This window comes from Rhinolophus sinicus, linkage group LG14, assembly GCF_036562045.2.
Source record: "Rhinolophus sinicus isolate RSC01 linkage group LG14, ASM3656204v1, whole genome shotgun sequence".
NCBI lineage: Eukaryota > Metazoa > Chordata > Mammalia > Chiroptera > Rhinolophidae > Rhinolophus > Rhinolophus sinicus.
In genome coordinates this window covers 28,299,539-28,326,043 of record NC_133763.1, presented here as the reverse complement: position 1 = coordinate 28,326,043, position 26,505 = coordinate 28,299,539, and the positions used below count along the sequence as shown (strand labels likewise).

The window sequence follows — 26,505 nt, the reverse complement described above, 5'->3', positions numbered from 1 at the left end:
AATACACTTGGAATGTTTTCTTACTGAACAACTGAAAACAAACAGGACCTCATATCTTCTTTATATTCTAGGAACATATTTCCCACCTGACCTTGTCCATGTGGTCACTCCCTTGGGGTTATACTGAAGTCATAGCATCCATGCACACATGTGCTGCTTTGTATAAACACCAAGATCTTTTCAAATGTGCGTGTCTTGGAGTTCCCAGAACCCTTAATACCTTGAAAGCAATAGTCTCACGATTCTGAGTTGACACTTTATAGAGAAAGTAGAGCTACTGAAGTATAATTATAAATGTTTATCTTTTATTTTTTCCTCAGCAAACTGAAAAAAAGTTTTCTCTGAAAATCTTTGTAAAGTCCTTAGTTTGCCTCAAAATTTTAATTAATAGAACAAATCTCTTAAATCATTCTTGATCCTCAAATTCTCAGAAAATACAGCAGTGATAATCATTTTATAAAGGTAATGATGAACTGAGGTTTGCCATACATATACAGTATATTAACACACACACACACACACCCTAGGGTTGAATGAAATCTGTCTGGTATTTTCTAGCACAGATCACTCCCAGGAAAAAAACGACTTGAGAAATCCTAAGAGGAAATTTTTGTTAAGTTAAAAGTTAGCTTGGAGCTACTAAGAGATTGCAGAGATTTAATAGAAAAAGGAATAAAAATAGCCCTAGATAAATTTTGTAATTCTATCTGCTGTGGTAGTAGGAACTATTCCAGAACGTCACTTCCCAAGATAAACAGTATTTGAAAATGTAAACTCCTCTCACAACCATTATGGCCATGGTCTATCCTCTGAAATATAATGGATACTTTCTATAAATCAGGGACTTTAGAAATGATAGGAAATGGTGTCATATTTTAATAAAAGAAAAACTAAGTAACATTGAAATAGCAAATTTTATATACAATCAGGGTTACAACATACTCAGTGAGACATAAAATCAATCACAGCAACTTTAATGTCCCTTTTTCCTTACAACTGGTAAAGTGTCAAAGAAGTTAATCATGATATTTAACTGTATTTAGATGTACTCAACATTTTTACTCAGAATCATTGTATCTCAAGTTGCTGCTCACAACCGGATAAATTTTAAACTGGAGACTCAGGTCATGCAATCAGATAGAAGGCATGAGGAGTGAACCCAAGATGTGGTGATGTAAATGGCCTATTACTGAAGTCTCACTGGACAATGCAACCATAATAGAACAACGTCACACATTTTTATTAACCAGCACAGATGCATGACATAATTTTGGTGAAACTAATGAATGGGCTCCCTTCGAAGCATTCATTAAAAATGAGAAACCAACCTTAGGAGCAACATAAAGCACATCAAACTCAACTTTAAAAACACATGACTCCTCCCTCCATCCTTCTCAGGCAAAAAACCACTGGGCAGACTGCAGTGGGGAGAAAGATATCTGGCAATGTCTGGGAGCAGAGGAGGAACAGAGTGGGGTACCCACCATGTATTTGAGGGCTCACTCCAGGAATGCATTAGTATATGGAGGCGGGCAAAAGGGTCAAGGCGAACAGGGAGTGAGTCAGTATATATCAGAGAAACTGGAAAGGGCTCAAGTTTGAAAGAACCCTGGATGGGAATCAAATGTATCTCTGAGACCTTGTGATGTGCATGTAGTGACTACATGAGTGCACAGGTGTGTAATATAATTCCTATCTATGTCCATGAGAAGGCTTGCAAGCAGCTTTCTGCTATTCTCTACGCACAGGAACCAAGGCCCCTTAGAGAGTCAGCCCATTCCAAGGCTGGGGCAGGGAAGAATTAGACGACCTATGAACATTACCTTGTGTCAGCAATTAGGAATTGCACAAAGAATGACAAGAATATGTCAAAAGAACAAAGAAGCAAGCATGAAGGGAATCTCACAGGCCAAACCTGGCACAATCTGAGCATCAAAATAAATGATAACTCACTGAATAAAATAAGAATCCAGATCACACTGATAAAAATTAAAACAAAATAAATGGGAAGAAGAGAAAGCTCTTCAGTATGGTAGAAGGCCACCTAATAAATAAAGAAGTAGAGATGGAATTAAAAGTTAACCATTTTACAACTAGCATAGTAATAACTAATTTAGAGAAAAGACACCAATGAACGTTAAAAACTAGGGGGTGACAGTGGGATGAAGAATGACATCTCCCACCAAAAGGAGGTCAACATCTCTCTCACAAGAACACAGCATCGCTTTGTCATACTCCTGCTCAAATTCCTAGTCTACTATTACTAAGGAAGCGTTGGATAATCACCATTGTACTACAAGGCGATGGCAACTGGGTGCATGTTGTGGAATCTTCCCACTAGAGAAGACCTTATCAGATAACAGGCAAACCCTGAGTGACATCTCTGGGTGAAGGACGCACAAGAATTCTTTGTACTACTCCTGTAAATCGTTTCTATTGGAAATTGTCCCAAAATTCAAAAACAGCATGTCACTTGTCAATGAAAAAACATTCAGCCTAACCAAAAGCTCCTAAGAGTTTATTTGTGCCAAACTGACAATAGTTGCTGGGAAGCAAAATCTCAATGGATTGAGAAAATACTCCACAAAATGGCAGTTCGCAGCTTGTATTACATGTAGAATCAAAGGAACAGGGTTACAAGAAATTCATACCTGGTAGCTTAAGGGGGTGGAAGAAAGCAAAACGTGGAAATCTCTGGGATTGAATAAAAGTAAATTGGAGAGACAGGTACTTATTTTATATAGGTGAGTACAGGACAAAGGTTCATTTTTTACAGCAAATAGAGATGGTAATCAGAGGACAAGAATAATCATGAGGGATTCTGTAGTTTCCTGCTCTGGTCCTTAAAAGGGATTACTGAAATTCCAAAGATGTTATCTTAGGTGCAAAAAGACAATAGACAGGCTAACTTAAGGTAAGGATAGACTTTATCAAGAAAGCATCACATTACCACATAAAAACGGCTGCATGAGGTGAGCTCTTGAAATCTCCCCTGGAATTTACAAAAAATTGAACAACTGTAATTCCACAAAAGACTCACTGCACAGCAGACAGGCAAGACTAAGAGACACGCAACTGAAATTACCAAAAGGTGGGAAAATTGGGCGAACGTGGGAGTTGGGAAAGGGGAAGTACTGAGAAGCAGGTCACACGGACAAAGAACACAGACCTAGCTTGGGGCTCTGAGCTCACTGCATTCTGGAACTACCACAGCCGCGGGAGAAGGAAGAACTGGGACTGCTAGTGCTCCACTTATGGCTCCAAGTCCCGACTGAGGGATCAGCATACACGACTGAAACCGACGCTCACGGTGGCTCACGGCAGAGACCTTAGGGAAAAGACTGGTGGAAGAAGTGTGAAACTGGCAGTTTAAGCCCCCACTGCTAAGCAGAAAATGGAAGGCTTAGGCACTGAGCCTAGCCGCCCCCTCCTCACCCTCCCAGTGCTAGAAACATAATGGTAGCAGTGTCAGATCAAAAGAACAGAAAATTCGCAGTTCTGAGAATAGGTGCTAGAGCCACAAACTCCCAGCCCAACTACTTCCAGCAAAGGGGAGGGAGCCTTGGGTGTAGGACTGGCTGTGGTTGTGGTTGCACAGATTGCTCTGGTCCACCTCTCACAACCCAACACACCCCTGCCCCCAATCTATCTGAGTGGATCCCTGCAGGAGTAAACAGCCACTGAAACACACAGGCTCTGAGTCTGGTGCAGTAAGAACTTTGGAACTTCAGAAGTTCTCCACATCCCCCCATGGAGGCGGTGTCCTGTGACCCAGGCAAACTGTTCACAGAAGAGATCGAAGCCCAGCTTCCAGGGAATCCTGCCATTGTGTGAAAAGCCGGAACAGTGCAGAGAAAATAAAACAATACAGCATGAAAGAGAATAAAAGGTTGCAGCCGGAGAGAAAATAAAACACTCCACCAACACCTACAGAAAAACAAAAGAAAGACCACTTTCTTTCAACCTGTTGTAGAACCCACTCCAGTAGATGCCTAGGAAGAGAAATAATAATTCAGTAATTGCCAAGGTAACAAGACAGCTCAGAAAGAAAATGAGAAGTCTCCAGATAATGAACTTAAACACGTGGAAATATGTGACTTAAATGACAGAGAATTCAGGACTGCAGTTCTTAAAAAACTCAACGAGATGCAAGAAAACACAGAAAGGCAGTTTAATGAACTCAGAAACACAAGAAAAGAACAAAATGAACATTTTGCCCAAGAGATTGAAAATCCGGAAAAAAAACACGACATTGAATTTCTGGAGATTAAGAACTCAATAAAAGAAATGAAGAATGAAAAAACCAGCTTAGGTAGTAGAGTTGACAATGGAGGAAAGAATCAGTGGAATCAAAGATAGAAATCTGGAATGACACAGATGTAAGAAGAGAGAGACTTGTGACTTAACAAAGAAATGAAAGAACTCCACAAGAACTTTCTCACTCCATCAGAAAGAGCAATATAAGAATAATGGAAATACCAGACAGAGAAGAAAGGAAAGAGGGAAAAGAGAGTATATTCAAAACAGTTGACCAGAACTTCCCAAACAGGTGGAAAGAACTGGATCCATGAATCCAAGAAGCAAATAGAACACCTAATTACCTCAACCCCAACAGGCCTTCTCCAAGGCACATTGTATTGAAGCTGTCAAAAACTAACAACCAAGGATAAAACTCTCAAGGCATTCAGGGAAAAGAAGACAGTAACGTACAATGGAAAGACCATTAGATTATCATCAGATTTTTCAGCAGAAACTCTACAAGCCAGGAGGGAGTGGAATCAAATAGTAAAACTATTGAAAGAGAGAAAGTAAGAGCCAAGAATAATATAACCAGCAAAGATACCCTTTAGATATGAAGGAGGAATAAAGACCTTTCCAGACATACAGAAGCTGAGGGAATTTTCTAACACATGACCTGCACTACAAGAAATACTGAAGGTGCCTACTCCACCAGCATAAATAGGGATAATTTGTGACAACCAAAACAGAAAAGGCGGAAACAGTAAAGGTCTGAACCGGAATACAGGAATGGAGAAAGTAAGCATGTTGACGAAAATGGAATACTGTAAATGTCAAACTTTCTTCTACATAAACCTAATGGTAACGACTCAAAAAAAAATCCAGAACCGAAATATATAACAATAAAAGAAGAAACAGAGGAAAAAAATCATAGAATACCACCACATTGAAACAACAGACAGCAACAAAAAGGCAAAGGAACAATGGAGACACAACCGTACCAAAAAACAAAAGACCGAATGATATGAAATCCTCACGTATCAATAATCACTCTAAATGTAAATGGACTGAACCCACCAATAAAAAGGCACAGAGTAGGAGATTGGATCAAAAAACTCAACCCAACCATATGCTGTCTCCAAGAGACACATCTCAGCTACAAGGACAAGCACACACTCAAAGTGAAAGGGTGGAAATTGACACCCCGTGCAAATGGTATCCAGAGAAAATCAAGTGTATCCATACTGATACAAGATGAAACAGACTTCAGGATGAAAAAGTTAATAAGAGACAAAGATAGACATTTCATAATGATAAAAGGGACTATACAACAAGAAGACATAATAGTCATACAATACTTATGCCCCAGTCAGAAAGCACATATATATTCCAAGCAATTACTAACAGAACTAAAGGGAGAAATTGACGAAAATACAATTATAGTAGGAGACCTAAATACATCACTGACAGCTATAGGTAGATCATCCAAACAAAAAATAAATAAAGAAATATTAGCCCTAAATGACACATTAGATTAAATGGACATAATTGACATTTATAGAGCACTTCATCCTAAAACATCAGACTATACATTTTTTTCTAGTGTACACGGAACATTCTCAGGGATAGACCATATATTGGGACATAAAATCAGTCTCAACGAATTTAAGAAGATTGAAATCATACCATGCATATTCTCTGATCACAAGGCTTTGAAAGTGGATATTAACCGTAAAAAGAAAGCGGGAAAAAACACAAATACATGGAGATTAAACAACATACTTTTAAAGAAGGACTGGGTCAAGAAGAAATAAGAGGAGAGATCAACAGACACATAGAAACAAATGACAATGAAAATACATCCTACCAAATTTTTTGGGATGCAGCGAAAGCAGTTTTAAGAGGGAAATTTATATCATTACAGGCCTATGTCAAGAAAGAAGAAAAATCCCAGATAAATAACCTCATGTTACACCTTAAAGAATTAGAAAAGGAAGAACAAGTAAAACCCAAAGTCAGCAAAAGGAAAGAAATAATAAAAATCAGAGCAGAGCTAAATGAAATAGAGCACAAAAAGACAAAAGAAAAAACTGATGCGACAAAGAGTTGGTTAGACTCACTAAACCCTTGGTTAGACTCACTAACATAAAAAGCGAAGACACAAATAAACAAAATCAGAAATGAAAGAGGGGAAGTTATCAGGGACACCACAGAAATACAAAGGGTCATCCAAGAATACTATGAAGGACTATATGCCACCAAATTGAATAACCTAGAAGATACAGACAAATTCTTAGAAACATATAGCCTCCCTAGGCTGAACCATGAAGAACTGGAAAATCTAAATAGAACAATCACCAGTAAGGAAATTGAATCAGTCATCCAAAACCTTCCCAAAAGCAAAAGTCCGGGACCAGATGGCTTCACTAGTGAATTCTACCAAAGATTCAAAGAGGATATAATACCTGTTCTACTCAAATTCTTCCCAAAAATTGAAGAAGAAACAATACTCCCTAATTCATTTTATGAGGCCAACTACCCTCACACCAAAACCTAAGGTAAGGTTAACACAAAAAGAGAAAATTACACACCGATATCTCTGATGAATAGAGATGCGAAAACCCTAAACAAAATTCTAAAAAAATTGAATATAGCAATGCATTCAAAAGATTATTCATCACGACCAAGTCGGGTTCAACCCACAGGCACAAGGACAATTCAACATATGCAAACCCATCAATGTGATACACCACATAAACAACATAAACGACGAAAATCATATGATCATATCAATAGATGCAGAAAAAGCGTTTTACAACATACAACATCCATTTATGGTTAAAACACTTAATAAAATAGGTATAGAAGGAAAATACCTTAACATAATAAAGGCCATATATGACAAACCTTCAGCTAATATCATAATTAACAGTGAAAAACTGAAGCCCGTTGCTCAACGTTCAATACGACAGAGATGTCACATATCACCTCTGCTTTTCAACATGTGATTGGAAGTCCTAGCCAGAGCAATCAGGCAAGAGAAAGTTATAAAAGGCATCCAAATTGGGAATGAAGAAGTTAAATTGTCACTCTTTGCAGATTACATGATGCTATATATAGAAAAACCAAAAAAACTATTAGAAACAATATACGAATACAGTCAAGTTGCCAGCTACAAAATCAATGTACAAAAGTCCATTGCATTCCTACATACTAACAATGAAATCACAGAAAACAAAAAACAAAAAACAATTCCTTTTGTAATTACAACAAAAAGAATAAATACCTAGGAATAAACTTAACCAAGGATGTGAAAGAGGTATATATTGAAAACTACAAGACATTTTTAAAAGAAATTGAAGAAGGAAAAAAGAAATAATAAGACATTCCGTGTTCATGGATTGAAAGAATCAACATAGTTCAAATGGTCACATTACCCAAAACAGATTTAATGCAATCCCCATGAAAATCACAATGGCATTTTTTAAAGAAAGAAGAAAACATCATCAGATTTGTATGGAATCACAAAAGACCCCAAATAGCTAAACAATCCTAACAAAAAGAACAATGCTGGAGGTATCACACTCTCTGACTTCAGCTTGTAGTAGAGGGCAATAATAATCAAAATAGTGTGGTGTTGGCAGAAAAACAGACACACAGACCAATAGAATAGAACTGAGAACCCAGAAATGAACCCACATAAATATGGACAGATAATTTTTGACAAAGAAGCCAAAAACATATAATGGAGAAAAGACAACCTCTTTAATAAATGGTGCTGGGAGAGCTGGAAAGCCACACGCAAAAGAATGTAACTAGACTGCTATCTGTCACCACGTACCAAAATTAATTCAAAATGCATCGAAGACCTAAACACAAGATCTCAAAAAATAAACTGCATAGAAGAAAACATAGGTAGTAAATTTATGGACTTGGGGTTCAAACAGCATTTTATGAATGTGACTCCAAAGGTAAGTAAAATTAAAATAAATGAATGGGAGTATATCAAACTAAAAAGCTTCTGAACTGCAAAAGAAACCATCGACAAAATAAAGAGGCAACCAACCAAATGGTAGAGGATTTTTGCAAACGCCTCTGATAAAGGGTAATATCCAAAATGTATAAGGAACTCATACAACTCAACAACAAGAAAACAAACAATCCAATTAAAAAATGGGCAGAGGACCTGAAGAGACATTTCTCCAAAGAGGACATACAAATGACAAATAGACATATGAAAAAATGCTCAACATCACTAATCATCAGAGAAATGCAAATAAAAACCACAATGAGATATCACCTCACCCCAGTCAGAATGGCTATCATCAACAAGACAAATAGTAACAAGTGTTGGAGAGGCTGTAGAGAAAAAGGAACCCTCATACACTGTTGGTGGGAATACAGACTGGTGCAGCCGTTATGGAAGGCAGTGTGGAGGTTCCTCAAAAAAGTAATAGAATTACCGTATGACCCAGCAATCCCTCTCCTTGGTATGTACCCAAAAAATCTGAAAACATTTATGCATAAAGACATATGTGCTCCAATGTCACTGTAGCTTTATTTACAGTGGGCAAGACATGGAAACAACCAAAGTGTCCTTCCATAAATGAATGGGTAAAGAAGTCGTCGTATATATACACAATGGAATACTATTTGGCCATAAGAAAAGATGAAATAGTACCATTGGGACAACATGGATGGATCTTGAGTTTATAATGTTAAGTGAAGTAAGTCAGACAGAGAACCATAGGATTTCAGTGATATGTGGTATATAAAACTGAAAACAACAAAAGAACGAGATAAAGAAATGAAGAAACAAAAACTCATAGACACAGACAATAGTTTAGTGGTGACCAGTGGGTAAGGGGAGAAGGGGTGTCTAGAAGAGGGTAACTGCATGGTGATATAAGGAAAAGTCACTCTGGGGGGTGAAAATACATAATGTGATATATAGATGATGTATTACAGAATTGTATATCTGAAATCTGTGTAACTTTACTAACAATTGTCACCCCAATAAACTTTAATTTAAAAAAAAGAAAGAAAGCCTTAGGCTAAAGATGTCGCTTTCTGTCGTGGCCCACCTTAGTTAGGAATTTTTATGTTCACGCCACCCTATGTGGTTATTTTTCAATATCCTGAACTTGTCAGATTTAACCTGTGGCCCTTTTCTGTCCACAGGTTCTCCTTTTGGTCATAAATCAAGTTGAAGAATGCATTGATGACCAATCTTGTTTGGGTAGTGTGGTCTCAAGGTGCTAGGAAGTCTCATGTGTAGGAAGTCTTTTTATTTTTTTATTTATTTTATTTTTTAAGTGTGTTTTTCCAGGACCCACCGGATCCAAGTCAAGTAGTTGTTTCAATCGAGTTCTAGAAGGCATAACTCACAGTGGCTTATGAGGGGATCAAACCAGCAACCTTATTGTTAAGAGCACCACACTTTAACCAACTGAGCTAACCAGCCGCCCCCCTAGGAAGTCTTAGTGTCAGCATTTGTCTTGCTGAATGTTGGAACCACTGCGGATGGGTAAGACCATAACCTTAGATGGCAGCCGAGGCCAAATGATTAATTAATTTATAAGAAAAGGTAAGCAAATGAGAGGCAGTCAGCTCCTCTATGTCTTTATTAAATATATCCTGGATCATTTCTAATCTTTGACCTATCATGATCCGAGTTTTTCTGTCTGTCTTTTGTTTTTTTGCATCTAGTATAAACACTTACAAATTAGGACCAAGAGAAGTAACATTAAAGCAGTAACACATATTAGGAGCAGAAAACGCCCAATATTAGATACGTAAGAGTCTGAAGGGAGCAAACATCCTAGCCAACTAAAGAACCCTTTACATGCATTACCATAATTTTCTGTTAAGCTAATAATGTCTCCTTCCCTCATCTACTGCTATTTGTACCTTATGATAAGTTGGAACAGATAAAAGAAGGTTCTATTATTTCATGATCTAGAAGTTCTAATTTTTCTTCGGGCCAATTAATTACCATAGAAATGATTCATGGGGAGGATTAGTTCAATTTACTAATACATTGCATTTTCAGTATTAATATTAATATATTATTAATATTAATATATATTTCAGTATATAATATTAAACTCAAAGTTAATTTCCCTATGATTTCAGTATTACATCATATTCCCATTGCATTTACTGTAAATCTGGTGTTATTATAATAGAAATCAGTATGACAGAAGAATTTTTTAACCCTTCCCAACAAAAATGTCTCCTTCCCATATAATATATTGTTATTGTTGGGGTGGATACGACAGGCCAGGATTGGGTGAATTCAGAATTCCGTATAGATTGGAGACATAAGCATTCACCTTTTCGATTTAATATGGCCTATCTACTTTACAGTGGAAGCACTCAAGCACCATTTATTAATCTGATTTCTGCTAGTTGTGTAACTGGGAAGTGTACCTTACTAGGCTGTACGAATACAATGGTGTAAATTACAATTACTACCTAAAAATTTTTAAAGGCCAGAAGGACAGTAATAGTTTCATAAATAAATTTTCTGTGCCTTCGGAGCCATTATAGAGGGCCATTAACGAAAAATTTGGAAGCTAATTGAGACAGCATTTAGTCAGACCCAGGTATCCTCTAAGCTATTTATGTTTTAGTTCTTGGAAGACTGAAGGATGTTATTCCTCTAAGTCTTTCAGGTTAATTAGTAGCCTATCTGTAGTAGATATTAGATAGCCAAGATATTTTACTTGGTGTAAACAGAATCAAAGCTTGTCCGTTGAGACCCTATGTCTTTTATGACTAGCTATTGTAGCAGGTAAGTTGTGTCCTCTTGGGAATCTAATATATCCTAGAACATAAGAGTAAATCATCCAAATATTAGAATAGAATTTCTTGGAAATTCAAGATCATTCAAATTAGGTTGTAGTATCTGAGAGAAATAGGTGGGACTCTCTATATACTATCCAAGTGAACTTTGATCTTCCCAGGTGGAAAAGCAAAGAGGTTATTTCCTGTTTCTTTTTTCTTTACAGCAATGCTAAAAAAGGTCATTGTTGTCACACAACAGCCTAGCCGATTGTCCCCCATGTCTTTCCTTAAGGAAAGAAGAGTCTGTGACTGTGCATCTCTGGGACTGTATATTTCTCTCTATTTAGTCTCCAAAAGAGGGTTTGCAGCCAATGACAAGTAAGACTCCCCACGGGGCGGGGGGTGGGGGAGGGCAGACAACTCAAGCCAGGAGGAACCCCATGGAGACCCCCATGAGCTGCCTTAGAAAGATTTGGGAAGGGGCTTTGTCTCCCCTTCCCCCTGCCTGGGAAAAGCTGCTGCTGGCTCTGGCTTTCCCCTCTCACCTAATTGGGAGAAAAGTCTTGAGAGTGACAAGATCAAGCTTATCTTATCTCTCTCTGCTCAGCTCTGTAAAACAATTTCAACATGTGATATATGTCCCTTAAAAGAGTTGCATACCTCACCTCAAGGACTTTCTGCTTCCGCTGTTTGAAGATCAACATAATTGGTTTGGGTTGTTTCTATAACGTGATAAATGAGTCCCACAGACCGTGCCAAAAACACTGCTACTCCCTTGTATACTTATCAATAAAAACCTCCAGTCGGCTCAAATCTGGGCTCCAGTCTTTCATGACTGTGAGACCAATGTCCTTCTGAAATTTAAACTGCATTAAGTCTCTGTATGTTTCTTTCTTAAAAACTTAACTCAAAGCTGCCCCTTCTCGCACCCTCACTGCCCGTGTTGCGCTGGACGTGACCGGTCACTAGATAAATACATTACTGAAAAGTATTGGCAATATACACAGGAATAGCTGATAATAGGGTATGTGGATTTGGAACTACAGGATATCTTTATAGCTTTGAGATCCTGTGCAAATCTCCATCTTTTTCCAATGTGTTTCTTTACTGGAAGAATAGGAAAACTACATGCATTGATACATGGAATAATAAACCCCTGTTTTAAAAAGCAATCTTGTATAATGGGCTAATTCCAGCTAGTGCATCAGGCCTTAAAGGATACTAGCAATTATTAGGTAGAGGAAAAGTATTATCAATAGTTATTTTAATAGGAATGGCTGACTAATCTTGCCAATATCTGTACTGGAACATCCTGCAACAAACATTCAGTCAGTCTCAAGACTGGTTTTCTCTCATGTTGTTCCTTTTAAAGTCATTATTTTCCTAATCTGATTCATTTAATTCTAAATACATTTCACCCTTTTGGGAGGATACATGAGCATCATTGGTTAGAAAGTCTCACACTATCAGGTAAGTTGGGCAGATTTAACTAGTAAAAATATATGTCGCCCCTTAACACTCCTAGCTGGAGGGGAACAGGTTCTGATTTAAACAGACATTGGTTGATTAGATATCCCTACCATTTGTACAGAAGCTTTATTCCAAGGCAGAGTGTAATTTAGTTGGGTAGTGTTAAAAACAGATAAAGTATAGCCCCAGTATCTACAAGGTCCTTTTATGGTGATTTCAATTTCTCCTAAAGTATTAGTAAGAAAGGGGAAATGCCCTCATAGTCTTGGAGCAGCCCTATACTTGCTTCTGTTTCTTTTCTTTTTATAAATCCCATTTCAGTTTTGTACAATCCTTAAGGTGACCTGACTTTTTACAATAAAAGCAGACTCATCTACAGGAGTTTCCCTAGGAAACCTTATTTAATAATTCTGTGGCTTTGCTCTCAGAAACCAAAAGGTGCGTTAATTGGAATAAATTAAGAAAGCCAGGATCATATGGTCTAACAGTTAATTCAAATTCCTTTGCAAACTCCTCAGGGTCATAGAGAGCGCTGGGGAATCTTTAGTAGATTGCTTAGTTCTGTTTGTATACAACTGCTTATTCCTCTCTGTCTGAGAGCGGCTTTTCTCTAAAGGGAGCTGCAATGGAGGTGTAGAAGAGGACGTGGGAGGGAGACTAAGTCCGGACAACAAAGTAAAGTATATAGTTGGATAGCTGGAGAAGAGGGAAAAGTAGAGTGTAGGCATTGAGCAGCTTTGAAAACCTTTAGTTCAGAGACAGCCTCTAAATTTTCTTAGTAAGTTCCTGGAGAGAAGAACGTCTTTCTCTGTACCATTTCAGAGGCTTCTATTTGCCAACTGAGGTAATACTCCCATTTTGTTCAATTTTATTTTTACGTCATTTTTTCCTAATTGTGCACACAAATATTAATTTAGATGTCAAAAGAGTTCCAGTTTGGCTATCCTAAGTTGATAACACTTACAGTTAAATCTTTCCATTTCTGTAAGTACTTGCAAGTAAAGACTGCCTAGGAACTGTATACATGCAGGACTATTAATGTGGCCAGAGTCTGGAAGCTTGGCTTTCACATGTTAATTTTCAATTTTCTTTTGAGACCAGCAGTCTCAATAAATATCTACTGATATTGTGAAGTGGGTTGAAGTGTGCTGCTTTTGGGCTGAGGTCCAAGGTGCTGTCACCTCCCTCGTTGCTTCAACCCTGACATGCCTTGGTTTCTCTCCCAGGCTATCTAGTACAACCCTGAGGGCTTAGAGCGCTAGATAACCAGTCTTTATGTACGTGTCCCCAGACAAGTCAAATATTTAATTACAGTTGTGTTAGAATTCCCTATGGGGCCACCGCACGTTTTGAGGAGTACCCTCAAACACCTCCACATAGATTCTTAGTCATCTAAGAATATCCCACATTCAGGCTAGAGGGAGTAGTAAATGCCCCTTATCTTCGGAGTTGAAAAAGTTCAGACTCTCATTTATCCACCAAAAGGTTTTGTTCAGACTTGCAGTAAGCAATTTCATTTGAAAAGCCAAAATTAAAAACCAGCCACCCATTCTTTCTCCTGTTGCTGAGTTATCTCAATCTTGCCTTTAATCTGGGTTATCTCAACCCTTAAACTTTAATGCCACCTCTAGGATTAAAAAAAACAAAAGAAACAAACAAAAATAAAGTCAGGGCCTCCTACCTTAAAAAAGGGAGGTCTGGAATTCCAAGAAAAACTCACCCAAGTTCACCTGATGCAAAGCAGGGAGCCACTGGGGCACAATGGGCCCCTGCTGGTACCTAGCACTGAATCCAGGTCCACAGTGTGGTCGTGGGTGGGCTTCTTTGGAATGCTGCCCACTACTCCAAGTAATGGCGATGAAAAATCACCCAGTCTAAGAGAAAGCTTATGAGAGTTTATTTGCGCCAAACTGACAATTGCAGGGAAGCAAAATCTCAACAGATTGAAAAAATGCTCTGCAAAATGGTGGTTTGCAGCTTACTTTATACGTAATCAAAGGAGGTGGAAATCCACTGGTGGTTGATTAAGGGGATGGGAGAAACCAAAGCTGGGAAGTCTCTGGGATTGGATAAAAGTAAATTGGAGAGACAGGTACGTGTTTCCCCGAAAATAAGACCTAGCCGGAAAATCAGCTCTAATGCATCTTTTGGAGCAAAAATTAATATAAGACCAGGTCTTATTTTACTATAAGATGGGGTATAATATAATATAATAATAATAATAATAATAATAATAATATAATATAATATAAAATATAATACAATACAATATAATACTGGGTCTTATTTTTGCTCCAAAAGACACATTAGAACTGACTGTCTGGCTAGATCTTATTTTTGGGGAAACAGGGTACTTATTTTACATAGGTAGGTGGAGGATAGTTAATAGTTTGCTTTTTATAGCACATAGAGATGCTAGTCAGGGGACAAAAATATCAATGTGGGTAGCTGTAGTTTCCTACTCTGGTCCTGAAAAAGGGATTACTAACATTCCAAGGATATCGTCTTAGGTGCCGAATGAGAATAGACAGGCTCACTTAAATTTACCTTTGTCAAGGAAGCTACAGGCCAAAGATGTGACTTCCCACCATGGCCCCCCTTAGTTAGGAATTTTTATGTTCACGCCTTCCTATGTGGTTATTTTCAGTCTCCTGAGATTGTCAGGTTTAAAATGTGGCCTCTTTTCTATCCACATGATATGGTACTAAGGTCCAGCTGACTGCCGCTTGAAAAGTTAAAAAATCTAGAGACAAGTTTGGTGGAAAGAAAAGCAGGTTAACTACAAAGGGATGGGATCGGACTGGACCCAGAACTGGTGAGTTCAGTCCCTCTCTCCCCAGGGAAGGTGCGGGGATGGAGCACTGCAGCCAGTCTGATCCACAGCAGCTTGTGGCAGGCTGGCTCTGGGGAGGGGAATACTGGGACCTCCTAGTAGCTGCCAAGACTTCGCTGGTCTTCGGGATTTTCCCGACTCCCTTCCTGATATTGGCTGCCTATAAACGTTTAAGCTGGTGGACAGAAAATGGTTGTCTGGTTCTGGAAACTGCGGGTCAGTAATTCTGGGAATTGTCAAATCGGAGAGCACAATGGAACTCCCTGGTCTCTACTGTCAGAGCCTCTCTGAGGCTAATCACCCATATTGGTTCTGGGATTTGTCTCAGAGAGGCCCAGGTTGGGCTTCGTGCCAACCTGGGCCTCTCTGAGACAAATCCGCGGTGCTGGGTTGGTTAGAGACGGGTTTTACCTCTGTCTCTCCCATCGGAGTCTCTCTAAGGCTTATTACCAGCACCAGTTCTGGGCTTATATGCCGTCTGGGCTTCGTGCCAAACTGGGTCTCTCTCTCTGAGGCCAATCTGTGGTGCCAGGTTGGTTAGAGACTGGGTTTTGACCCCCAGCTCCTCCTTTCAGGACGATTCGGTCCTGTGAGTACTCATCTGGTTCTGGTTCTGGTTTATTTATGACTTGTTTGTTTTCTTTTAGCTTGTGTTTTCCCTTTTTTCTTTTCGTTTTCTATTTGTGTTTTAAACACCAAGCTGATGGGAAGCTCTGTATCTGAACCTTCTGCAAGTCCCCTGGGTCGTATATCGCCAAACTGGTCAACCTATGGTTATAAGCCAATGACAAAGCATAGTGTTTTACTATAACACTGGTTGGCCCATGTATGTTCTGGATTACGAGGTAAGGTAGCCTCTCAATAGGTCTTTGAATTAAGAAAATATTTGACACTAAGAAAATATTTGGTTTAATTTTGGTTAAATAGACATGTCTTTTAAGGTTATTAACATTAAATATGGTATCTTTTGTTTCACCTGAGTTTACCAAAATAAATTTGTTATCTTTGTTACAGAATTTGCCAAGATAATAGTTTGGGTAATAATTAACTTTAAAATCTCATAGAGTTAAGAACTAATAAAATGTTAACTGAAATGAGGTTTAGATAAAACTATTCAGCAAGGGCCGGCCCGGTGGCTCAGGCGGTTGGAGCTCCATGCTGCTAACTCCGAAGGCTGCCGGTTCGATTCCCACATGGGCCAGTGGGCTCTCAACCACAAGGTTGCCAGTTCAACTCCTTGAGTCCCGTAAGGGATGGTGGGCTCCGCCCCCTGCAACTAAGATTGAACACGGCACCTTGAGCTGAGCTGCTGCTGAGCTCTCGGATGTCTCAGTTGGTTGGAATGCGTCCTCTCAACCACAAGGTTGCCAGTTCAATTCCTCGACTCCCCCAAGGGATGGTGGGCTGCACCCCCTGCAACTAGAAAACGGCAACTGGACCTGGAGCTGAGCTGCGCCCTCCACAACTAAGAAACAACTTGAAGCTAAACGGCACCCTCCACAACTAAGATTGAAAGGACAACAACTTGACGTGGAAAAAAAAAAAGGCCTGGAAGTGCACACTGTTCCCCAATAAAGTCCTGTTCCCCTTAAAAAAACAATCTTTAAAAAAAAAACAAAAAAAAACAAAAAAAAACAAAAAAAAAACTATTCAGCAATAATTATATGATATAGATGCTTAGATGTGGTTTCTCAGCATCTGTTGGTAACTTAAGATTTCAGTTTTACTAAGTTGTGTTAAATGTCAAAAATTATTGAATATCTAGGTATTTGAATATAATGAAATGCTGAAATATTAATTATAAGATAGGTCTGAGTTCATCTATTTTTGGCTTTGTCACAGGAAACCTAAAAGATAGATTAAGATCCATTAATAAGTATACCTTGTATTTTATTACAAAAGCCTTGTTTCTAAGGTTACAAAATATGTTCTTGGATGTGCCAAAGGAAATGCTAATTGCTTGCTTTCAGTTGTCAGTAAAAATTAAGGTTCTGAAGGTTATGGAGTCTAATTGATATGAAAGAAAATGAGGTATGTTTTCAATGAAGATGTAAGGTATGGAAATATATTTTTGAAGGAATTGAAAGAAGTTTGTCCTAAGGATGGTTATTTGTCAATGAGTGAGAGGAGACAAAGAAGGACTGGGAAGTTAGAGAAGGTTTGTAAAGGAAAATCTTGAAAGAATTTTATGTATGTCTAAGCTAAATGTGATTAATTAGGTTTAAATATCAAAAATAAGCTGGTACAAAATTAGTTTTCCCTCTCTGCTAAATAAGACAAGGTTGTTAGACTATTGGTCGGTTACTGATATTATGAAAAAGTTTTCTTCCTGAAAAGCAAAGATTATATGTATCATCAAAATAAATTTCTGTTTTATATTGTCTTAGTTAAGTCCTTGGTTACTAAAAAAACAACAAAAAAAAACCCCTAAATTTAAGAACTAAGTTTTGCTAATAGTTATATAAACTTCTGTACTTCAGGACTGTTAGAGTTCATGTGCCCTCCTGGCATCAGAGAATAGACCAGTGTAAGGAAGGTTAGTCTAATGTTTTCCCTTACCTCACAGGGTATTATAATGGTTCTGGCCCACTGTTATACCCTTGATAGAGAAGGTCAGATCCTAGAGAAGGCCAGGGAATTTGTTTAAATGTCTTTAACAACCGAGACAGGGAAAGTGAAAAAAGAAAGGTACAGTGAAACTAGAGACAAGGTCAGAGACAGGCCAGATTTTTGGCTGCAGTTAATAGTAAGGCCAAGGCTAGGGCCACCTCAGGGCTACGCCGGGCGCCCCAGAAGAGGTCCTCCAAAACAGTCGTAACACCCATGCAAACTAAAAGGGCATCGGAAGATGGATTGTCTCTTTTTCTGAAGGGAGCAGGGACCAACTCCTTCCCTGTAAATGGCTGTGACCGAGACAGGCCTGAGTGTCCCAGCAGCCCCCCAGGAGAAAGAGACCAATCTCATCACAGGGGAGGAACTGCGGTGCCCCTTGCCATGGCGTTTAGCCTGTTAAACTTCCTGCTTGATATGGGAGCCATTCATTCTGTTTTGACCACTCACTCTGGACCTGTTTCCTCTAAAACCTGCTCGGTTGTAAAGATAAATAGAGCCAGTAGATTTGGGCTCATTTTACTCAGCCTGTTCCTTACCATTGTTCTATACCTTAGAGGAAATGTAGAACGAGCAAATCAAACTTTAAAAAGGACTCTGGAAAAGTTTTGTCAGGAGACCTCTAAGCCCTGGCTCTCATTGCTGCCCAGTGCTTTGGATTATGACCTCAATTCTGTTATTTCCTGTTATTAACTTGGAAGAGGTTCAGCAGGCACTAAGAAAATATAGAGAACCGGCACCTCCCCCAGGCCAACCCCTCTATATATGTAGTCCCGGAGAGTCAGGGGACCAAGTACATTTCAAGGTCTAGAGGGGGAGGGGTCTCTAACAGACCAGTTAACTCCTAAATGGAAGGGACCCTTTACAGTTTTTCCGAGCACCCCAATGGTTGCCAGGCTTCAGAGAGCCTGTGGCTAGGTCTCCCTCCCTCGAATCAAACCTGTTTCATTTGAATCTCCACAAGACTCCCCACAAAGGAAGACTTGTGGAGAGCAGGATTTGCGCTGACAAGGACCTTACAGCCTGCAATGTCATTCAAGTGAGGGCTTGCCTCAACATCTTCTCCCAGAAAGAACAAGATGACACAATTATAGCCACAGATATACAAACTCGCATATTCACAGAACAGTATGTTCTTCTAACACTTGCTTGTTCTACTATTACTAGCTTGTACAGGCAATTGTTCTAAGACAGTATAAAAACCGTGTGAGAAATAAAAACTGCGCCACTGCTCTGCCATCCGTGGACAGTGGACCTCCTGATCCCAACTTTCCTGTCTCTGTTTTTCTTAATCTCCCACCTTTCCCCCTCCTGCCTGTGCTGGACGTGGACACGGCAAAGACTCTCACCCCTGTTCCCATGAGCCAAATGAAGACCTTAAGCTCCTCTTCAAACAAAGAAGTTTATGTCATCTGGAACACAGCAATTCTCATCTACAGATGGTTATCCACCAGGGTTTCAACTTGTCCCTCCTGAGGACTGATAACAAGCAATACCAGCAGCCATTTGACCAAGTTTAAATCAAACTTTAAAACGGACTTGAAGTTCTCCCATAGCCCTCTCCCCGCTGTAACGGAATAGGAAAGAACTCTGGTGCCCACAGGCAGGGACTGTGCCTACTATCAGCAGGAAGTAGTGAGATCAGTTGCCGCCTGTATACCTGGATTTAAAAATTGTCTTAAGTAATATAGTTGTTTTGTTTCCTTTCTATCCTTACTAATTTTATAGAAATAAAATGAACATATGATGGGGGGAATGTAAGAGTGGAATTAGGGAATCAATAATGTAATTAGACATAGCTAGTTTACAGTTTGACTCACTATGTTGCTCGCTATCTAGCCACTTGTAGTTAGACTTAGTTTGCAGTAAGATCGATCCTGATACTCAGCTGTTTCCTCTTTGTTTCTCCCCTCACTGATTAACTGAAGAACTGTTTCGTTCCCTTTCTCAAGGCTACCCTTGTTAATCTATTTAATCAACAGAATCCTAACCTGAAAAGAACAATTTTTTAATCCTTAGGCACAGGAATTCAATTTGAAACTCCCTTGCAGTTTTTACTGGTAACATTAGCACGGTATCACACACACACACTTTACAAAATAAAGAATAATAAGAAAGATGGACAAAGGGCACACATAGGTGAAATAGTTCTACCTACCTGCAATATCAAAACAGGTCATTTCAAAGAAAGCTAGAAAAGTCATAAAGAAATGTTGGAGAACGAGTTCCTATTGGGATGCTGATAGGCCTTAGATGATAAAAAACAACTTTAGAACATACACAGACTCTGGAAATCTGGTAAAGAAAGAATAAAAAGATGAGACTACAGAGACGGAGAGAGAAAGAAATGGGTAGGGGGAGGGGAGGGAATGCAAACACATGGTGGGCCTTCTCTTTGAATGAATGGACAAGAGTGAGATAAATCCCAGCTTAAAAAAAAAAAATAGTGTGAGGTGCAGGTAAAACTTAGTAAATGAGGAAGTGAAGGAGACTATTATAAGCTGCTGGGACCCAAAAAGAAAAAGACTGAATTTTACTTCTAAAAATAATAATCAAAACCATTCCATACTCTACACCCTTGGTCACCAAGAATTTACTCTTTAACAATTAAGGAAAAAAAAAAAAAGAATTAAGCTATCATTTGTGAACGTTGATGCATTCAGTTGTCTTTGTTTGGTAACATCAAATATCTGAATAGCTCCTTCATTCTCTCCAGAGACTACAATAGTCACATCAGCATGAACATCTGTTATCTTTCTCATTGGAAATATTTAAATGTGGCTCAAATTTAAAACACTAATCTCAGGGAGACTGGCTAATGTGAGTCAGCCCTTGGAGAGATCCTTCCTTCCTGTATTGATGAAATCAGATTGCTGATTCTACTATAAAAAAGGCTAGGGCTTAGATCTTGGAATATTCTCCAAACTAACACTATTTGCTGAGGACTACTGACAAACAGAGAACTGGCTTCCTCTGTAACAAGGAAGCCCCTCCGCCTGTATAAATGCTAACAATATTCTTTAATACATAAAGTATGATAACCTGTCTTCGAAGTCGACCAGTGGCAGATTTAGGGTCTTGGTACGAATAGCTCTGAACTCCAGTTGAGAAATCAAATTGACTCATTTCCTCGCTCAGGCTACTATCTGCCAAATATGACAAGGAAGATATATAATGAGGACCACCTGAAATACAAATAAAAAGAAAATACCTTTATTTAAGTATAGTAAGAAATGTATTTCTCTAAGCTCAAATGATAATAAAATTAAAGGATACTGTTAACCTCCTTTTACTTTTCTCATTATTGAGCAGTTATTTATTGTCAATTTATTGTCATGGACAAAGAAATTAAGTTTAACTAGATCCAATTTTTGGATATATTAACAGAACTTCTTTGCATTTAAAATTTTGATGATGTACATTTTGACCATAAATGTGGGAAGATATAACTGAAAAATAAATAAACCTACAATGTAAGAAATTGAGAAAACTGGTCCAAATTTTATCCTCAAATCAAGAAAACAAAGTTATCCAGAAAAATTAAGCAGAAAATTGAAACAAAGTGTATGTGAAGAAAAAGATGGTTAGATTTAAATAGGAAGGCCAAGGAGAAATTCCTTTAGGAATGGCATAAGACAAAATGTCATGAGTCACGCTGATATCCAGGGCCAAGATTATTCCAAGCTGAGGGAATATCCCATGCAAATGCCCTGTGGCAAAAGTTAGCCTGGGTGGTGCCCACAGGAACTGCCAGGGGGCCTGGCTGCTAGAGAGGAGTGAGCAGGAAGTAGTGGCAGGGAAGAGTTTAGGGGCCTTGGGCAGCTCTGTCCTGAGGGAGGTGGGAGCTGATGGGAGGTTTGTAGCAGAGGAAGTGGCAGGATGGGAACTATATTTTAATACAGATTGCTAAATATATCTAAATAACATACAAACATAATCCATATGCAAACAAATAAATATCAAGCCAATCTTGCACTTAAAAAACAAAAGTGTACCATATCTGAGCCTCCCCTTGGCCACTTAACAGATCTTCCCATGCAATTAAAGTTTAGCTAATTGCATTTCTTTCAAGATACAATTCCATTCACCATTTAAATATTTTTTAAACTCTATTTCAATGTTTTGGGGTACTTAAAGTATTGTCTATTATGTAACAAATACCACCATTAGAATCTTACTTACAATGTTGAAAACATCCTACCTGAATCTCCATTTGCTGCTTCCCTGGCTTCTTTCCTAATTTCAATATATTTTTTCTTTCTTTCCATAGGAACCTATTAAGTAAAACAATACATAATTTAAAACTTTTTAGAATTATGTCACACGATTTTTATTTTAGTAGCTATCTGGCCAAAAAAACACACACACACCAATTAATTATTAATTTTTAAACAAAATTTTATCGAATTTAAAAGTATTCAACAATATCCACAATGAAAGACAGGTGAGTCCCCCTTCAGGAAAGCTTTTCCTATAGATTCCCACAGAACTCCAGAGAGGCACATATCTCCCCGTCTGGGCTCTGGGACACAGAGTGTGTGTATGCTAAGATCTTGCAGCCACATGCCTCAGTTATCAATAGTTTGTGTTTAACCTGTGAGCCTGTTTCCCCAACTATATGGTTATGATGTATCATAGCACCTTACAGTGCTATTATAAAGCTTAGAAGTAACATACAGCAAGTGTCTGAATGCTTAAGAAACTAGTGATATTATTTTTTGTTAGTTCTTTGCACATACACCTAGAAAAAAGTCTCCAATCTTGTGCCAAAAGGGCATAAGGCAGGAAGCAACCATTTATGTGAACTCATGAACCACTAAGGCATGTCAAGGTCAGCAGGTGTACAGAGGTACGTGAATGACAGCTCCTGGTCCAGCCCTGCTCTGCAAGCCATGGCATATGAGCTCTGGCACGCTGCCCAACTTCACATTTCCAATGGGCTGTGAAAGACTACAGCCACAATCTTTCTACCAATAGCTTAGGTTGGCAGATCAAACTTAGTTTGGCTAAAATCCAGCTCGTCACATTTGCCAGAGCAAGTTTTGTAATTATCCCCATGACTTTTGTGGATGGCACCCCCATTATCCTGCCAAACAACCCAACCAGAGCCACAAGGTCATAATTCTGTGTCCAGATGGATCTCAATTTCATTGACCAGAAGAATTTACTCAGAAAACAACTTCTGGGATATGTCCTAAGAGCTTCTTTTATTGGTATTTTCTTTCCTCTACTAGTCAAGGGAAAAATCAAGTTTGATGAATTTTGTTGTAGTTGCCTGAGATTATATCCCAGGTTAAACTACTTGAAACTACCGGTTTTTGTAGTTCAAAGCAGACTTGAATACTGGAAATTTAGTATGGTCAGCATAATATATACATATTTTTCTCTATTAAGAACTTGGTATGTTTTTTCTTTTTTATTATAACTTAGAAACATCATTGAAAAATTTCACTCACCTCAACTTCTACAGGAAACGTATAGCAGCGCTTCAGGTCTATCAGATTTTCAAAGATAAGCAAGTTCTGTGAATCCAAAGAATCACATAAATATCTGAATGGTGAAGATCATTACTGACGCTACTACAAAAATAACGGTACTTAATAACTCATGGAGAAGCATTTCAGCTTTAGGTATAAATGAGGAACTAAAAGAACTACAATATTATAAGAAGATACACAGTATGACATAACTTTAATTGATGTAATCTAACTTTTGAAGTCCTATGGTAGCAACAGTGAACACCTTAGGAAAGGCCTACCTTTTCTGGTTTTTCACTAAACAGAAAACCTTGGTAAAATTTTAATTCGTTGAAAACACAGCAGATAACAGAAATGGCACAATTGTATGCAGCACAGTGGTAAAGTCTTCTCCTCTCCAGCAACTGATTCTCACCAGCCATGTTCTCTGTAAACGCATCATAGCACAATCTGCAGTGTAGATCCAGGTTAAAAATTAATTCATGTAACAGTAAAATCATTGCTCAAGTTCAACAATGCCAGACAACAGGACCTCAATTCAATTCAGTTTTTGAGTGCCAGGTTGGTGCCCAACATAGTACTAGGCACTGGGAATAAAAGACTAGCAAGTCACTATATCCATGCACATATCAAGACAAAGGCCATGTCCATGGATTTCACCATAGTGCAGTAAGCATAGTGATTGCAACAATCACAGTAAGGTAAGAGATGGAAGCAAGAAGACACAAAATAGTCCAGCCTAAGGAGCCAAGAAAGGTTTTAAGAGAAAATACTGAGTTTCGAATTATAAGTTAGCCAAAGGGAAAACGTACACAGGTGTTATAAGCAGAGAGAAGAATGTCATTTATAAAAAAGGATAAGCCACATGGTGTGTCCAGAGGATGAAGTGGGAAGAAGCAGTGGTTAGCAGTGAGTGAATGGTGCAGAGAGATGCATTCCTGAAAGAGTTCGCCTGCCATACTAGGAGCTTGGACTTCATTATGTAGGACAAGGTCACCAAACCATGCCTTTGGTGAACAACTATTTTTTAAAATAGTTTTCTTGGAACACAGCCATGACCATAAGTTTACATACTGTTTATGGCTGATTTCTCAGTATAGTGTGGTAGTTGCCACTGAGACCAGATGGCCCGCAAAGCCAAAAATAGTTACTATCAGGCCCTTTGCAGAAAAAATTTGCCCATTCTGGTACTGTACATGAGGGAAGTTAAACAATCAGGTATTACAGATGTATAATCATTCTGGCAGCAGTATGACAACTGAGAGCGACAAGCCTAGCAGCAGGGAGAATAATTATGAAGGAGAGTACTGCAGTGGTTCACCAAAGAGCACCAGATGCTACAAAGCTGATGAAGGGGAATGAAATAATGGCATTGGTTTCAGGAATACTGAGGAGATAAAGTACACCTGATCTGGTGACTAATAGGATGTGTATGGAGGTTGGAGAGGTGAAGATGAAGGAAGAATAAAATATAATGCCCAAGTCTCTTATTTATGCAAATGAGCAGATAGTGATGTCATTCATTGAGGAGATAAAGTAATGATTAGGGTAGGAGGAAAGTAATGATACATTTGTTCTGGATATCCAAAATGATACATAGCAATGTCTGTGTTCAGTATTTATTTACTAAGAAGGAACTTCATTAGAAGGCTGGTTTTAGAGAAAATATATTTGATTACTTTGTGTTTTATAGAATGTCTGCTTAAAAATATTTTAAAACTCCTTTACTCTCAAATGATAGAAAAATAAAATACACTCAATCCCTTCTTACTGTAAATCATACTAAAAACATATAAAACTATAGAGAGGGAAAAATGGTGGGAAACGGTGAAAGAAAAAAAGGATTTTCATTCTTTATGAAAGATGTGTACAAGATAAAGTGTTACCCAATAACATGCTAAATTAAAGCTTATTTAAATAGTTTGCACATAAGAAAAAACAAGAAAATTACATTACATTTAAACATTTATTCACATTATATACAAGCATAAGAATGTATGTATCAAAAATTTTAAATCAAATACCCTCCAAAATTAACCAAAACCTTACTTAATAAGTGTTTTTGTAAGTTCACTTCCTTCTGTAATACATGAGCCATGGAAAACTTGATTAATTTTGGATTCCTTAGAGTGAACATCATCTTTTGGAAGACGAGAATACATCACATCTATCATCTTATAATAGCCCATCTTCTTGGTGATTTGAGTATCAAAGGTACATTCATTTAGCTAAGAAAAGATGTAACAAATGATTATCTTTGCTCTTATCAAACATAAAAAATATTTTATTGAATATATCAAATTTAATACTCAATGCCCTTCACATAGGAAGTAATTTTAGCAAAGACGTTAAATCACTTCAATAAGAGACAAACCAGGGTTTAAAACATGGAAATAAGCATTGATGTGTTATACTGAGTGTGGCAGGAAATAATGCACAACGTTCAAAAATGAGGGTATGATAACAGCAGGTGAAAATTCAATGTTTAAAAAACAAAAATTTTCAAGTATATTAATAAATCCATATTAATAATGTGCCATTTCAGTATTTACAATATTCCCAACGACATTCTCTAGAAGGTTGAATGATGCCCCCACCCACAAAAGATACCCATGTCTCAATACCTGGAATCTATGAATATAAGTTCATAAGGCAAAAAGGGACTTTGTAAATGTGATTAATGGGGAGATCTATCTGGACCCTAATTAAATATAACCTTGTAAGAGGAATAAAGAGGGAGATCAGATAAATAGAAACAGGCAAAATAATAATGGAGGCAGAGTCTGGAGTGATGATACAGCCACAAGTCAAGAAATGCCAGCAGCCACCAGAAGCCTGAAGAGGCAAGGAATGGATACTCAGAGCTAGTGGGGCAATGAGGCCCTTGCAAGACCTTGATTTTGGCTCAATATAACTGATTTTGGACTTCTGGTTTCCAAAACTGTTAGACAATAAATTCCATTGTTCTAAGCAACAAAGTATACAGTAATTTGTTACAGCAGATTCAGGAAAGTAATACACATTTTGGTACCAAAAGTTGGAGGCTGCTGTAACAAATGCCAAAAATATGAAGGGGCTTTGGAATTG

The 26,505-nt window shown here is 38.2% G+C and overlaps 1 protein-coding gene across 3 annotated transcripts in view; it reads right to left on the bottom strand.

Moving 5' to 3' along the window:
* Window positions 1-26,505, bottom strand: part of PRKDC (protein kinase, DNA-activated, catalytic subunit) — a 270,539-nt gene that overhangs the window by 113,879 nt on the left and 130,155 nt on the right. For all 3 annotated transcript variants that reach the window (XM_074318994.1, XM_074318995.1, XM_074318996.1), the window contains exons 42-46: window positions 25,468-25,646; window positions 23,700-23,868; window positions 23,398-23,463; window positions 22,143-22,215; window positions 20,984-21,126 (exon numbers count right to left, since the gene is read on the bottom strand). In XM_074318994.1, coding sequence (XP_074175095.1) covers window positions 20,984-21,126; window positions 22,143-22,215; window positions 23,398-23,463; window positions 23,700-23,868; window positions 25,468-25,646 — 630 coding nt within the window. The remainder of the gene's footprint in view (window positions 1-20,983; window positions 21,127-22,142; window positions 22,216-23,397; window positions 23,464-23,699; window positions 23,869-25,467; window positions 25,647-26,505) is intronic.